Source organism: Danio rerio, chromosome 10, assembly GCF_052040795.2.
Source record: "Danio rerio strain M-AB ecotype USA chromosome 10, GRCz13ab, whole genome shotgun sequence".
NCBI classification, from domain to species: domain Eukaryota; kingdom Metazoa; phylum Chordata; class Actinopteri; order Cypriniformes; family Danionidae; genus Danio; species Danio rerio.
In genome coordinates, this window is record NC_141030.1 from 30886760 (window position 1) to 30903392 (window position 16633).

A 16633-nucleotide genomic window follows, 5' to 3' on the forward strand; every position below is an offset into this window, starting at 1 on the left:
ATAAACGGCAAAGATTACCGGTGACGCGACGAGTGATTCAAGAAACTTTTCCCAGTTCATCTCTGATGAAGAAGTCAAAAAGCATTGCTAGCAGTTGCCCTGTGGCCCTCAGTAGGCGATACTTTTATCTCTGGAGTGTGGCCCATTTAAATGTTTGTACTTGACTTTCATTTAGCTTGATGGCTTCCAGACTCCCTGCGTTTAGCATGGCATGTCGGATATAGCAGTGTTTACACAATGTCTCTTGTCTCCCTGGCCCCTCTTTCTTCCTCTCTTTCCTCCAGTCACCAAGATGGATGAATTTACTTTAGTCCTTCAACCTCTGGGGTTTGGGAACAACCTCGGAATGACCTCTTTGAGAGAGAGGGACAGATTGAGAGAGAGTGTAGGAGTGTGTTCGTGTTATGACTACAAGCGGAACGGCCTGAGATGATGGATAGCGTTAAATGACTGTCTGACTTCCAATTCATCATTTTTTTCACTGCATCTCCACCTCTCCTCCCAGCATCGCTAATGTGTGACTCTAGTTAAAGCTGTTTTAAAACACACTCCCGTTCCCTGTGGCAATAAAACCACTTACAGTAAGCCTGCTGGAAAAACAATAATCATATGGTTATACAACAATGCTTACTCATACGTGAGGAGACACACACACACTCACGCATCACTGGGCAGTCTGTCTGAGAGTGGGTGGTGCTATTGTTTGCTGGCCCTGGGCAGTAAATCTGGATGTTGCCCATGGTGTGTTAACCTCTATGTGTTTGTGTGTCAGGGGATGAGACATCACTGCAGACTACAAACACAGTGCGCTATGAATTACAGCCCATCTTTCATCACACACATTTTAACAAGCCATAAATTACAGCCTGTCTCTATAGAAACGATAAAAGACATATCTACAGAAGTATGTCGATATTGCTGATATACTTCTAGTTTAGCTTGTGGAAAGCTAGCGGAGCTGATTGGTAAAATAACTTCTACAAAAACAGATAAAGAAAGATGTTTTTCATTGATCCTCAGAGGAAAAATAAAAAGAACAGGAAGCTTTGACTTCATCAATCATTCATTTCAATTGGTTACTCAGCATAGAACAAGGCAACGCGAACAGACAACCTTGAGAGTCTGTGTAAGAGATGAGATACTAATGTTAGATGAGAGTGGCATTTACCAGGCCAGAAAACAGCTTTGTCGATCATAATAAAATAGGTCTACGACTGTCAAGCTGTGACGAGATGCTCATTTCCAGTGTAGACCGGGTGTTAGCTCAACTTTAGGCTGTTGCCAAGCAACAAAATGGCCCAAGATCATTACATGAACACTTTTCTGCATTAATAAAATATTGCAGATGTAAAAATTTTATGTTTTTATTAGTGGTGTAACAGATCACAAATCTCACATTTCAGATCACGTTATGGTTTTATTAGTCACGGATTGGACTATTTTTCGGATCAGCCAAAAAGGGGAGGAGACAAATGTAATTTGCTTTCTATTTATTACAAAAACAGTACTGCAAGACACCTTTCGCTTTAACAAACAGAACATAAAACCTGTAATTTTATTAAAAATAAAATAAATAAATAATCAGCTGAATAAAATAAATAATAAAATACTCAGTCCTGTGAAAAATTGCTGCTGTTTCTGATGATGCTAAATGTTTATATCTAACATTATAATATGTACAACCCATATTTATTTTTTGTCTCATTTTCAGTAAAGGATTCGGTTATTCACTCATAAAACTTTATGTTTCATTGCTAGATGTGTCATTTTTGAAGAATTATTCAGTGGCATATTTTTGATGGTTGGTTGTCGCCACCTATTGTCTAAATAATGTAATTGTTGCCTACATATTTCATTTTTGAGCATCATTAAATGCATGTGACGGTGATTTTAATCTTTACCATAAACATCAGTGGTTATATCAAAACTATAAACTGTTATTCAAATGCTTCTGTGTTACTTGACTGTTTGTAACTTCATTACTATCTCAAGACTAAAGACTAAATTTTTTCCTTGATTTTTGCATTCTCAGATTTGAACGCAGCGATTCGAAGAATTAATAAACATATGCAAATCAACATAATTTACAATTTATGTTGCATGGGTGTTGAGATCCTGATCTTTCAATGATCAATCGTGCAGGTTACACTGAATGCATTAAACAAGCAGTGACAGAAAACACCTTTAATAACCTAAAAAACCCACTACATTCTGAGAACCACAACCACCACAACTTCTTCCATTTGTGATTTGAATGACACGAGAAGCGATCTTTCTGTGATCAATACAAACAAAATCATTCTACAAGTAAAAAAACTGTATTAATTTGCTGGTTGTGTGTTCCGAACAGTGGGTTGTGATCTGTACGAATCACAGATCAACTGTGATCAGTTGCATCCCTAGTTTTTATGTTTATTCAGCCATATTTTAGATGAAGAATTTAGATGTTGAGTATTTTAGTTTTTATCTAAATACTTCCAGTTTCATCTGCTTTAAGTTATTCTACTAAAACACTCTGCTGGAATGGTTGATGTTGCAACCTGGTATTTGTTACAATAACGTAAATGTATTATTGTAAACAAAAAGCATGCGGGTTGCTCTTTAAATAGTTTACATGCGTTTTTTTGCACAAGTCTCAGAGATTTATAGGAAATATCTTCTGCACTAGAATATAGGGTTGATAAAATTCTTAAAATGCTAAAATACCCATTGCAGCCAGTGTTGAGTAGACAAAAACTGGTATGCAAACATTCATACAAACACACACATACACACTCCTGAAGCTTCAGACATTTGTGAGACTACAGCACTCAGCGACCGCTCTGCTATCTCAAGAGCTCTCCACATCCATCTATCTTGCTCTTAACAACTCTCAACTGCCTCAAACTTCATCTCTCTGCCTCTTCTTTCCTTCTCTTCATCCTCTCTCCCCCTCTTTTTCAATCTCCCGACAATGTCATTATTGGAGAAATTACACCTTCCACACAGGCCCAAACAGAGGCCTGCTCTTCAGTTGAATGCTTTGCTGCCAGCATGCTTGTGTGTGCTGTCAATTGAGCCTGTCTGAACTGTATCAACAGTGCTCAATCACATAATATTGGAAAAAAAAAAACAGATTTAATTTTCACATACAAGCAACCAATCTACAGTGCTCAGCATATATGAGTACACCCCCCACAAATCTCTCAGTACTGAAGACAAATCTGGAGCTAATCTAACAAAATAATTTACAATAATGGTTCAAAAATTAGTAACCCGAATTTACATGTTCGTGAAAAATATTAAATACAATCAAAAATAGCAAAAATCAAGAGAAACAAATAATATATACAATGTTGTTGAAACGTTGTAGTTTGTAATATATTTTGCAATATTTTGCTTGATTTTAATTGTATTATCTTACAATTTCTAAATATGTTTGGTTAATAAAATATTACTTTAATAAATATATCTGTTTTGTTCAAATGCACCAATATATATTACCCAAATTCACTGAGGAATTGATAAAAATATTTATTTTCAAAATGGGGTGCACTCATATATGCTGGGCACTGTATGTACTAAATGTACAACAATATTCCACTATTATATATGCTATTACACACAGTAAACAAGTCAGGCTAATAATAAATCATTGGCTTCTGCTCTCTTCATTAATTTCAAAAACACAGATTTATTTATAACAAATACACTAAAAAAAACCTTACATATACCTTAGGAACGGTATAACAGAACATTTTAGCGTTAATGAAACCTTGAATTTTCCAAACAGCAGTAAACCTTATCGTCCCATGCCTGTTCCTAAAAAAGTATAAGACAATCTGTTTAGTGGTTTGGGTGGTGATTGTGGTCCTCCTAAGTGGTACACTGACAGCATATTGAGAAAGAGAAGGAGATAGTTATATATGAATAGTAAATATACTGATTATTATTATTACTTATTTTTAATTTTTATCAATACATGTTGATTGTTAAATGTACAGTTTTCGTTCATTCATTTATTTTGTTTTCGGCTTAGTTGCTTTATAAATCAGGGGTCGCCACAGCAGAATGAACCGACAACTTATTCAGCATATGTTACGCAGCGGATGCCCTTCCAGCCGCAACCCAACACTGGGAAACATCCATACATACTCAATCACACTCATAATTTAGCTTATTCAATTCACCTATACCATATGTCTTCGGACTGTGGGAATGTACAGTTTATTCTCATTTATTACTATTTTTTTTGTATTTTTATTGTATTATCATACTATATCTTTTAATAGTATCATAATATTTACTGTGTTTTCTATGTTTTTAAATACACGTATGTTCTTTTTAATGTAAAGTTTATAAATGCTTTGGCAATACATTTGTCATGCCAATAAAGCAATTATTGAATTGAATTGAGAGAAAGAGAGAGACAGGGAGAAAGGGTCTGTAGTGATAGCTCTCTCTTGTCATCCCACTCCAAAATGTGGCCAATAGAATGTCAGGCATAATTTATACTCTGCAAGAAATTATTTATATATATAATATTAATATATAATATTTAATTTATAATTACTATCAATCTTCCCTTTAATATTTAGTAGCACACAATGATCATTAGAATCAAGACCAATGTTATTAGTACAGTTGTTACCACTGATCATATTTTATTAACAGTCTATTATACATGATAGAGTGTCAGAATATTTGGCAGAACAAAGTTGCACATCTCAGTAGTTTTTTTTCGAGGAATCGAGGAAAAAGGCTTCTAAGAAGCGCAAGATGCAGGCGATGAATACACTAATTGAGGCAGGCTGGTTGGCAGCCACCTGCAGGCTATGTGAGAGAGACAGTAATTAAGTCGAACATTTAATGATTCTGCTTAATAGGAGTGAGAGACGGAGCAATAAGGAGAGAAAAAAGAAAACAAGCAACAATTACACAAAACATCAGGAGGCAAAGGAGAGGAGAAAATGGCAGAGGTTCTAATTCAAAAATAAGTGAAGTAGGGATGTACATATCCTGTAAATTAACTTAATTTTCAAACTGGTTATAACACACAACAAACATGCTGTTTGACAAACTAATTTAGTATAAAATTATGTAGTTATCACCATCCAGAGAACAAGATTAACACTAAGTTATCTTATCAGGGCCATAAGCTTCCAAAAATGTTTGCTTCTTTTGATGAAACACCCTGTATCTGAAATGTTTTAACCTGCAACTTTATTTTGTTAAACTTTTTACCGTATCTACAACAAATTGTGGAAAATCACTTCTCTTCTCTCTCCAGTGCTCAAAATGGCCTACAGCCCAATAAATGATCTAAGATATGTTTTGCTCCGCTCTTGTGGAGTTTGATCTATATTTCCCCCTCAGAGGTGACTGTTCCCTCTCATCTCACTCTCGAACGTGAGGCATTTTGCGAACGTCAACCACCTGAGTGTGAAAAACACCGCAGCGAGCCTTTGGTTCGAGGCTCCAGGCAAATATTGACATCTTTTCTGCTGCTTGTCTCTCTGCTCGTCAGTTCTGCGTTCTCTTTCTTCTTTTGTTTATAAAGGTTAAGAGTCTGAGCAACTGGTAATCCTGGGTAACAGAGAGCAGCGTCCTGCGTACTTTCATCTTCCTTAAACCCTCCAATAAAAATACCACAGCGCCTAAGTTCATTTGCACCTGTGCTTTGGAGGACGATCCTCTATTCTCCATCCCTTCTGCCAATGAAGGATTTGCATATGGCAAGACAAGAAGTGGACATGAAGGAGAGGAGAGAAAAAGACACACATTTAAATGGAAATAGAGTCTGGAGGGAGACGAAGTGGCCTGGCAGTCAGTGAGAAGAGAAAGCATATTTGTGTACTGTTTCCCAAGCACCAGCTTTTCAGAAGCAGAGGAGGCGGGCATGTGTTAGTTTAAGGCGCACAAAGGGAGTTTTAATCCTTTCAGAGGGGTCGTAATGGCTACGGTGAGGCGTCTCCAGGAGGGAAAGCCTTTCCGAAAGAAGGCTTGCCATTCAGCACCCCTCTGAACCTCACAAATCAAACCTCTAAAGGCCTTCAAAGAGCAGAAATGTGGGAAATATGTTTGGGGTCCCGAGGGAGTGAAGCAAGGGGGAAAAGGAGGAACAAGGGGCTTGTCGGCATCAATCAGTCGCTCTCTCTCACCTCCTCCCCGGGGTCAGATCTCTTTCCAGCCTCCCTCCATCGCACCCCACCCCACCCATCATGCTCTCCATCCTGGTAACGCACCATTACAGAGGAATGTGGATTCACAAGGCTGGGCTCCATTATGTTGGCCTGCCCGAGGTTTGTAAAATGGGGAGCTCAAATTCCAAAGGCTTTAAGAGCAAATTAGCGGTGTGCTGATGGGCTCCTGCTGTCTAAAGACACTGAGGTTTTAAAAGCAACTCAACTGACTCCACTCCCAATGCCTCAGATCCTTCGACTTCTTGCGTTCTTGCCGCAGACTCCACACGGATGAACTTCCTACGCACATGGCGGGACGTTTACATGCACACAAAGAACAGACGGTGCGCACATCGCAGCTCCTCACTGTATAAACACAAAGCGTGCTTTTTAAAATAGACACTGCAAACAATATCACACACGCCGAGTATCAAACCAGCAGGGTAGAATTGCTTCTTCCACAACCGTCTGTGCCGCAGATCCAGCACCTTTATTTAGCATTTCACAACTAATCAATTTCCATAACAGAAGCCAGACGCCGCTGCACATGGGACCCAGTGTGTGGCGTTTACACATGCTGCGCGCCTGAAATGGATTTTCTCATTCATCACTCAGCAGCACATTGGGATCTGTTTAACAGAGTGGCTCAGATGGATTTCTCTCAGCCCATACGCTGTGAGAAAGCACGGATACAACACACTGTGTCTGTCGATGGAATTGCAGCCAGTCTTGAGGAAATGCATTATTTCCCATGCCGCCCCGGAAAGCAAAACACATTAAACGTAATCTGAATGCTACGGTGGTAAATAAGATTGACTTATATAATAATAGAGACTCTGCACTGTTGGGTGAAGCATCAACAATCACATGCTGACTCAGTCAGACAATAACTTTAATATAAAAGAGTCTAGATGGAATTATCCACACATATTAGAATAATGAAATGCAATACATTTTGGGGGGAAATAACAGGAATACAATAATAATAACCTCATTGGTAGCAATATTAAGCTGTCAGCAGTAATTTGCCAGTGCATGATTGATTTACACAAGTGACACACATTTAAGCAGTATAAAAAATAAAGAATGTCCACCATACCTTTAACTGCAGCTGTGCTGAAGAGTTTCTCTGAGCTGGCATCTGAGCCCTGAGAGAGAGCGAGAAAGAGAGAGTCAGTACATCTGCTTCACAACTAAGCAGGTGGGCTTCATCATCAAAGGTAGCGCAGCACTAATGAGCGCAGAAATTCAGTCGCTTCCCAGAGCGGCCACTGGATGGCACTGTGGCTCCATGCGCAAAACCACACGCTGCACTTGAGACAGGGTTGAACGCATTAACATTACTATGTTATTGTGCAAACATCCAGCGTTGCCATTTACACAGCATTTAGGTAATGAAAGCCTATTTAAGTGACAATGTGGTGTCAAAGGGGCATCGGCTAATTCAATTGGCTAAACAGCAACAAAGATAGAACCATTACAGTCCATCCATTAGCATCTAACCTGAATCTCCACTCAGTCATTCGACAGAAAATTACACACAACACCAGACAACATGTGCGCCTTTTCCTTAGAATGATTCATTAGCACAATAACACACAGAAGGACTTGTAATGGGACACTTTGTTTCTCTTTCGTTGAATTCATAGGAATATTCTCAGAAAACAATGAAGGCAATTATTCTGACAGGTTAAGCAACACAGCTCCAGGCAAATAAACGACACTGACAAGGTATGACAAGCGTCTCAAATATTCTCTCCTTTTAAACATTTCTTTCTTAGAAATAATAATGCACGGCTAAAAATACGAATAATATTGATATTTATACTAATAATGAAAAAAAAACATTAATTAAAACATGACGTCAAGAGATTTCCACATAATGATGCGTTCGCGCGACCGCTTTATTCAAACCACAACCGAAAAACATCTGGCAACATTCACTGCAGAGATTTCAACTACAATTATCCACAACCAACGACACGAAAACAGCTCTCCAAATCCTCCAGTCATCGAGTAATCCAATGAAACTGCTTTTAATTCCCCTAAAACGTCGAATGACATTGTGGTCAGGGAAATAACTACGAAAAATCCATTTGTGAAGCGATATCATATGAAGGTGCGGTGTACCTTTTGATGTGTCGATATTGGCACGGAGGAAAATAAGTCAAGAAATCACTTTTAGAGGGTTTAGTAAATACGCCGTTTCACATTCTGCTTGTCAAACAATGTAATCCACAAAAACAGGCGGCGAATTTCTCTCGCTCCCTTTGAGAGAATGACAGCCATGCAAAATAAGAAGCCTTTTCCCAGGGAAGCAGTAGAAAAACATCCAAAGCTCAAAGCGAGAGAGGCTCTCGGACAAAGGCAGCCATGTGTCTGGTACCCAAGAGCGCAGAAAAGTGAAGAAATCCTGCAGTTCGCGCGAATTTGTCGTTTGAAATCCTCGCCAACCGTCGTTTAACGGACACCGTCGCCTATGCGCTTTTGTGTCAGGGGCGCGCTCAGTGACAACCCATCCGCGCGCGCCTCTCTCCCGTGCGCTCGTGCCGAGCAAGAAAATCCAACAAAGCGTACAGTATTTTCCTCCTTTAGGCAGAAAGGGTGGTGTAAAGCCGCACTAAAACCTCGTCCACCGCTTCCTTTCCTCGAAAACGTCGCCGGTTTTACGCTCGTGTCCTGTCGCTGGCTCCCGTTCCTCGCGCAAGTGCTGCCTGTATCCACACAAACTCTCATTCAGCACAGCGCGACCGGGTCCTCCCACTTCCTGAATCTAACCTGACTTCATTCAGCTCCGACCCCCTGCCTCTCTCTGCCGCACACACACGGAGAGCGCTTCCTCCGCTCAGCTTCACCGGACAGACAGTGCGGGAGTGCGTGCGCGCGCGTGCGCGCGCGTGCGTGTGTGTGCGTGTAATGTTACGGCGCTCAGTTAGAGCTACTAGGAGCAGAGTCCTTAAAAGAGCGCAAACAGGAGAGAGAGAGAGAGAGAGAGAGAAACAGAGAGAGAGTCTAGATCGATATAAATGCAGCCTAAAATTATGATTTTAAAATAAAGGTTACTGTTTATTATTGTTTATCATTATTGTATTATTTTGTTTTCTTATTTGTTAGTTTTATGATTTATTATTATTTTTACCACTACTATGTAATTGTTTTAATATGTTCTATTTAATGTAAACATGGTAAATGTTTGGCAATACATTTGTCATCCTAATAAAACAAATTTGAATTGAACTGTATTGAGAGAGAGGGAGTGTGTGTGTCTGCCTGTTTCTGTGTGTGTGTTTGTGTGTAAGAGAGAAAGAGAGAGAAAGAGAGAGAGCAGGGAACAGGGATAGAATGATATTCTTTCACTTTCTGGCCGGAGTGAGATGATGTCAGCTGCTAATGAATTTCCCAGTAGGGTGCAGCTACTGTGAAGGGGAGGGAGACAGAGACTCTGTTCATGAGCAGCACACACACATACACACACACACACACACACACACACACACACACACACACACACACACACACACACACCTCACTGCTTCACTCAGCCACGGCCTTCTTCATTGGGTAACAGGGCTAGAATCACCCAAGCTGACCCGAACAGCAATATTTGCCCATCAAAGGTTGCAGGTTTGAGTCCCTGAAGGCTATGCATTGTAAGTGGTGTACTGTAGCACTCTTCCACCCTCAATACCATAGTAGAGGTTAGCTTCTTGAACAAGGCACTGATTCCTGGGTGTGTGTTCAAGGGTGTGAGTTTATTCATTTTCATTTCGGCTTAGTCCCTTTATTAATCAGGGGTTGCTACAGCGGAATGAACTGCCAACTTATCCACCATATGTTTCATGCAGCGGATGCCCTTCCAGCTGCAACCTATCACTGGGAGGGTGTGAGTTGCTTTGGATAAAAGCACCTGCTAAATGTAAATTGTGATGATTTACATCAGATAACTATATCAATGATTTGGGGTCGTGCAAATTTAATATCAGCGATTTAGAAAGGAAGAATATACAGTACTGGGTTGCGAATGGAATGGCATCTGATGCGGAACATATGCCGGAATAGTTGGAAGTTCATTCCGCTGTGGTGACCTCTCAAATAGAGCCGAAGTAAAAAGGATAAATGAACAAATGAGAATAATTCAGCAACTGGGAGTTTTAACTATCTCCATCAACTATTTGTGTTTTAAAAGAGTGCGCTCTTGAAGAGTTGCCATGTACACTTATTATGAGTGTTATGCTTTTTATTTTACAGTTTTGGAGTCAATAAAGTAGGCAGGTGCATATAAAAAAAATTTGTTTTTCATTTGTAAGATAAAGTGTTTGTGTTTAAGGATATTACAAGCTTTTTTTTATCTAGCAAGTTCTGGCACTAATGAGTAAAGCTGGTGATTCCCTGTGATTTCCTGTTGTCACTACTTCACTACTTTTTCAGAAGTTAATTTGGTTGTTGATTGAAGTTTTCACAACTGGAAATTACTAATCTGTATATGTGTATAAAACAGAAGCTGAACCGACAAGTGAATTATGCCTCATTCACACTATCAGCGCCCTTGTAGCTGCCTGTCGGTCTGGGTGGCGACCTGCGGCAAACAAAGGTCTGTGTAGGTCTACAGCAGGGAGAATACAACTGGCCTCTGAGTGAGTAAAGTCTAGATAGGATACAGCTGTGGACAAACATCAATATAGCATCATATTTGTGAAACTGTACAACAATAATTCATATTTTTACAGTACTTTGACAGTTGGGCTTGGGGTAGGCGTTAATAAAATACAATTTATTGGGTAATTTAATAAATAAGATAAATAATACTAGGTACAACTACTGTTTTTACATTACTGTGATGGTTGGGTTTAAGGCTGGGGCAGAGCAAGGCATTAATAAAATACAATTTATTGGGTAATTTAATAAATAATATCAAAAGCATTTAATTGGCATGGATGACGGGGATGTGTCCCCACTAATATCAACCAATTACTGAAATGTCCCTACCAATAACTGAATCGACTTCAAAATAAACTAATTCTCCGTTAACTCAACCTACACGTGCACCAATTCAAGTTCGCTCTGAGTTCACCGTAATACTATTAACCAAGGCAGTCCAATTAATTAAAATTCAGTTTCGCTTTTGGCCTCTGTGATTATGAAAAACAATAATCCGGATAAAACAGTTAAATTGCATCACACACCTCTCTAAATTTCTCTACATTCATACTTTTGCAGCATGGGATGGCATTGTTATTCATATTGTTAAGTGTTTATTTTATATGATTAAGTATTTAATTCATGTTTTAAAAGGCCGAAACATAATTTGTGCTGTTCAATTTGTGCGCTGATGTACAGTATGTTCCCTCCAATGTCAAGAGTGTATCTACTCCCTTGAATGACACAGAGAATACTTGGTACAACTACTGTTGATCAGTCAGAAAGTCAGTCAGTCGACAGCGGCCTCTGGTGGATTTACGAGAGAACAGCAGGAGCGAATGGCAAATTTGAGATGTCAAAAAGTGTACACAGAGGCCTCTGGTGGATTCGCGAAAACAAAAAATGCAAAATACGCTTCTGGGATGTATTTTGCTGTCTCCAAATATATATAGGGGTACGTAATCAGAATGAGCCTGGATTGGCTTTACCAGTGCTCCTATTGGCTGTTGCCCAAGAAAGTCGCTCTTCATTTGCATAAAGTTTGCATAAAGTCCATCTGTTGCTCGCATAGATGGAAGTCGCCGGAAGTCGCTCATTCTCCATTGAAATGGACAGTCGCTTGTCGCTTTGCCACTGCATGGTGCTCATAGTGTGAATGAGGCTTTAAGCTGCAGTGTGCATGTCCATAATGTAGTGTTACACAAAAAAAAGTTCTTAAAAAGTCATTTAAACCTATCAGTATTTTGTTGGTGAATGTGTGGAAAACTTGAACCCAATGCAGAACCCCAGATTGTTTTAGAAATGACTGGATTTTGCCTGCAATGGTAAATGCAACCGTATTGAGAACTGCTCTGTGTATTTTTTGGGACTAACATGGCAGGATATTTAACAAAAAATAATTAAAGACTAAACTAATCAACCACGTCTGTGGTGATTATATGCTAAGACGTTCCTAATTGTGTTTCCAAACCAAGGTGTAATATTAACCTCCTTCCCCCAGGGTTTGAGGAAAAGCCTGAAGATCTAATTCCACTAACCTCAGTCCATGGACACTCAAACCCAAACAATCCAGCAATCTTCAGATAAAGCCGGACATTCCTGGAAAATCTCCTTAATCTGACTGATTTGGGGTCTTGTGGCTTAGCAAACCAGTATTAACCCTCTGCACTGCGGGTCAATGGATTAACAAGGGACTCGCATTGCCGCGACCTCTGACCTTGACTGCCCCCGACTGAGTAAGAGAACCAGTTTGCTTATTGCTGGATGTTTATCTTTCCTTCTCTATATCTTTCACTCCTTCTCCATTGAGCCAGGGGAAAAAAAAGCTGCATGCTCCATCAATATAAGAGTACACTCAACCCCAGACATCGGCCTCAGCAAACACAAAACATATGAGTTTATTTTTCCTCTGTGAATTCAAATAAAGTTTTCTACAAGCTTAGCACAGGTATTGTGACAAGAAAGTTGCTGGAAAATTACAGTATCACACTATTTCCATACTGTATATATATATGAATAATCCTTGTAAAATTAGAATTCAGAATCAGAATTGGAAAACTAAAAAAAAATGAAATAAATTAACTATTATTGAAATACATTATTAAAACACGACTTTGAATACTACTTTAGTATTGCAAACTTGGAGCCAATGTTTCATACACCCAGCGCAATAAAGCACAAGACGTGCTTGGCGCGATTTGTGGTTATTTTCAGACCAGCGCAACCCTAATTTTCATGTTTTGCATCATGTTGTTCATTCATTCATTCATTTTCTTTTCAGCTTAGTCCCTTTATTAATCCGGGGTTGCCACAGCGGAATGAATCGCCAACTTATTCATTACGTTTTTACGCAGCGGATGCCCTTCCAGCCGCAACCCATTTCTGGGAAACATCCACACACACTCACTCACACACTGCAGACAATTTAGCCTACCCAATTCACCTGTACCACAAGTCTTTGGACTGTGGGGGAAACCAGAGCACCCAGAGGAAACCCACGCGAATGCAGGAAGAACATGCAAACTCCACACAAAAACGTAAACTGACCCAGCAACCTTCTTACTGTGAGGCGATAGCACTACTTACTGCGCCACTGTGTCGCCTTGCACCATGTTGTTTAAATAGCAAATCGATTTGCGCCACTTTGTGGACACATGGGTGTGCTGGTTTATAAAGGAGGTGGGTTGTTGGCACGTTGCTATTTTGAGAAACTAAAATATACCGCACCATTGACCAACTAAATCTGGTCTAAAGTTCAATTAAATTTTTCAATTCAATTCAGCTTTATTTGTATAGTGCTTTTACAATGTATATTGTGTCAATGCAGCTTCACATAAATGGTCATAGTAACTGGAACAGGGTAGTTCAGTTTTTGGAGTTTAAGTTCAGTTTAGTTTTGCTCAGTTCAGTGTGGTTTAAAGTCATTTCTGAGAGTCCAAGCACTGAAGAGCAAATCCATTGATGTGTAGCTCTACATATCCTGAACCATGCAAGCCAGTGGCGACAGCGGAGAGGGAAAAAAACTTCACCAATAGGAGAGGGAAGAAAAAAAAAACTTTGGGAGAAACCAGACTCAGTTCGGCACGACCATTTTAATTTCTCCGCTGGCCAAAAGTCTTGTGTAGTGCAGCAGTCTCAGCGGTAGAGGCTGGAAGTCCAGCGCAGAGCGTGTTAGTTAAGTGCCTAGGCGGGTCCAAATGCTTACAAATTGCTTAATACATACACGATGTACAGCGATACACAAATATCTTTATATATGAAACTAAATTATAGGATTTAAATGTTACAAAAATAATAGTAATACTCAGGAGATATGTAGCTTTTGACCTATTACTTTTCTGTATTGCTCCAAGACTAATTTAATATATTTGTTTATGAAAAAATAAAATGTTTAGTGTAGTGCATTTTTTTTTACATTACTTAAGCATCGATAACTTCTTTCAATTTTATAAACTCTAGATCAGTGGTCACCAAACTTGTTACTGGAGGGCCGGTGTCTACAGATTTTAGCTTCAACCCTAATCAAACACACCTGAACAAGCTCGTCAAGGTCTTACTAGGTATACTTGAAACATCCAGAAAGGTGTGTTGAGGCATGTTGAAGCTAAACCCTGCAGGGACACCAGCCCTCCAGGACCGAGATTGGTGACCCCTGCTCTAGATGATGGATAATATAGCCCAAAGTGTCAAACTTTCCAAAGATGTTTTAATGTTTTAGTTTGGAAAGGTCATTTTTAAGAAAATGTCTCTGATAGTGAGGCAAAGAAAGTCCCTGATATAGTTAAAAAAAACATTTAAAAGAAATCTCATTTTGCATGCTATCTTCATCAAATTTGAAATATAAGCTCATGAAACACTTGGCTTTCAAGGTGTTTTTTTCTAGGACATTATTGTTTTCCTGTGTTTGTATATGGAAAAACAAATATTGAACACAATACATTTTTTTTCTCATTACTTCATAATGTATAACTTTTAATAATGCATATTTTTGAGCATAAAACCTTTTACCACAGTAAAGCGCAAAGTGTTTTCTTTCCAATGATAGCTAATTTGTGTTTGTAGCTTGCTGGAGTCAAGAACTGTTACTATTTAGAGTTAGGTAGGTGTAAATCCCCATAAGTGAGTGCTGGCTAACAGGTTTTTAATTAAAACTCTAATTATTGCATTATTATTTTGTTTCATTTTTTTCAGCATTAAACGTATATAAGTTTATAGAAGTATATAATTATTGTGTTTTATATATAATTATTGCTTTTTGTAAATTATTCTATTATTAGAGCGGTGGTTCATTACTCTGTGGCGACCTCTGAGATAGAGACTAAGCCGAAGGAAAGTGAATGAATGAATGAATATTAGAGTATTATATTATTAGAGTAGGAATAATTATTACTAAAATAAATACATTTACACCAATTACGATTATAAATTTAATTTACATACTGTACTGTTTTTCTTTCTTAGACAATAACCAAGACAATTAATTAACTGAATAATTTCAGTTCAGAACCAATGAAAATGGACATATTTTAAACCCAACACAAGGAAATTAAAGTTACCCAAATAAGAGGAGGAGGTTGGTTTTAAAGAAACTTCCTCTTATATTTTTTCCCCTATAGGCCAACTATTGAACATAATTTTGGAGTTTGAAGAAAATTAACTGGTAGTTCACCATGCAAAGCGCAGCTATCAATACATATCTGAGACTCCTAATGACCTTTATAAACTATAAAAAGTGATTAGTATACATTACTTTAAAAAAGGGAGAGTAAAAGCATTGCTCTAAAAGCGACAAGTTGATTTTACTTAAAGAAAGTGAGTTAACTTGAAACTGTTAAGTTGATGAGTTGATTTCCTCTATAATTTTAGGGCAACAGGTTTACTTACGTTTTAAAGTGAAGTAATTCAATTGCTTTATACAGTGTTAGCACAATATCAGGAAAGAAAAGAACTCTCAATTTGGATTAAAACAGATGTAAATTAAAAATAAAAATTAAAACAGATGTATGTCTCATGTTTCCCTGTTCTAAAATCTAAAGTTCACATTTACTACATGATCTACTGCTTGATGTCAGTTTTTCATAACCCACATAGTATATTTTTATTTGCACGTAACCGTGGCAAAATTGGTTTGGCTATAAAAAAGGGCCCCTTTTTCATCTATATTTGATTAAATAGATATGATTACATTATGATTACATATATGGAGCATGTCAGGGTTTGGATGAGGTGCACCAAAGCAGCCTTCGTCCCCAAAATCAGAGCTCGCTTTCCTAAATGCCTATCATCAGATTTGAGCGAAACCTCAAGCCTGTGATTACCGCTCTCCGCTCCACAATCAACGTCCGGATCTCTCAGCGCAGATTATTTTTAATTCAAATGAAACGCTGACAGACTACAGAAAGCGGAGGGGGGAGGAAGAAAGAGAGAGAGAGCGAGAGAAAGAACGAAATGGAAGGAAATGCAGCGAGAGAACATGTCGTAGAGCTGCCAAGAAACTAATTTGAAGTGGCAGTGGGGTATGGAAAAGCACTTGGTGAAGCTTGCCAGAAAAGTGGAATAGGAGATCAAACATTAATATCCAGAGTTATGCTATGTATGCCAGTAATTGCTGTCTGTGCCTGTAAAATTCCGCCTATAGACCATAAGCCCTTTCTGCTGTCGTTTTGTCATATTTTATTCCTTTTTCTGGCCTTGATCCTCAGCTTCAAAGTAACCAGAGCCGCATTTTGCCTTTCTCCTTCATCCATCCCTCCCTCCCGTTCCATTTCCCTGCTTTCTTTCCGACTCAAAACGCATGGTTTAATTTCACAGGAACTCTGTGCTAGATTGCAATC

The 16633-nt window shown here is 38.7% G+C and overlaps 2 protein-coding genes across 42 annotated transcripts in view; one reads left to right on the forward strand and one right to left on the reverse strand.

Annotated features, from left to right (window-relative positions):
- LOC147835082 (uncharacterized) overlaps positions 1–16633 on the forward strand; it is a 63605-nt gene that overhangs the window by 45688 nt on the left and 1284 nt on the right. Inside the window, exons 5-6 of one of the 3 annotated variants that reach the window (XM_087270983.1) lie at positions 10660–10795; positions 12301–12535. In XM_087270983.1, coding sequence (XP_087127109.1) covers positions 10660–10666 — 7 coding nt within the window. In that variant the 3' untranslated portion in view covers positions 10667–10795; positions 12301–12535. Of the gene's footprint in view, positions 1–10659; positions 10796–12300; positions 12740–16633 lie in introns of those variants that run through there. The other 2 variants (XR_015501195.1, XR_015501196.1) reach the window with 2 other exon arrangements.
- The window catches only part of auts2a (activator of transcription and developmental regulator AUTS2 a), a 760542-nt gene that overhangs the window by 32086 nt on the left and 711823 nt on the right, over positions 1–16633 (reverse strand). For 28 of the 39 annotated variants that reach the window (XM_087270816.1, XM_087270820.1, XM_087270814.1 and 25 more), the window contains one exon: positions 7261–7309. In XM_087270816.1, coding sequence (XP_087126942.1) covers positions 7261–7309 — 49 coding nt within the window. Of the gene's footprint in view, positions 1–7260; positions 7310–8291; positions 8876–8939; positions 9029–16633 lie in introns of those variants that run through there. The other 11 variants (XM_087270854.1, XM_087270852.1, XM_087270849.1 and 8 more) reach the window with 2 other exon arrangements.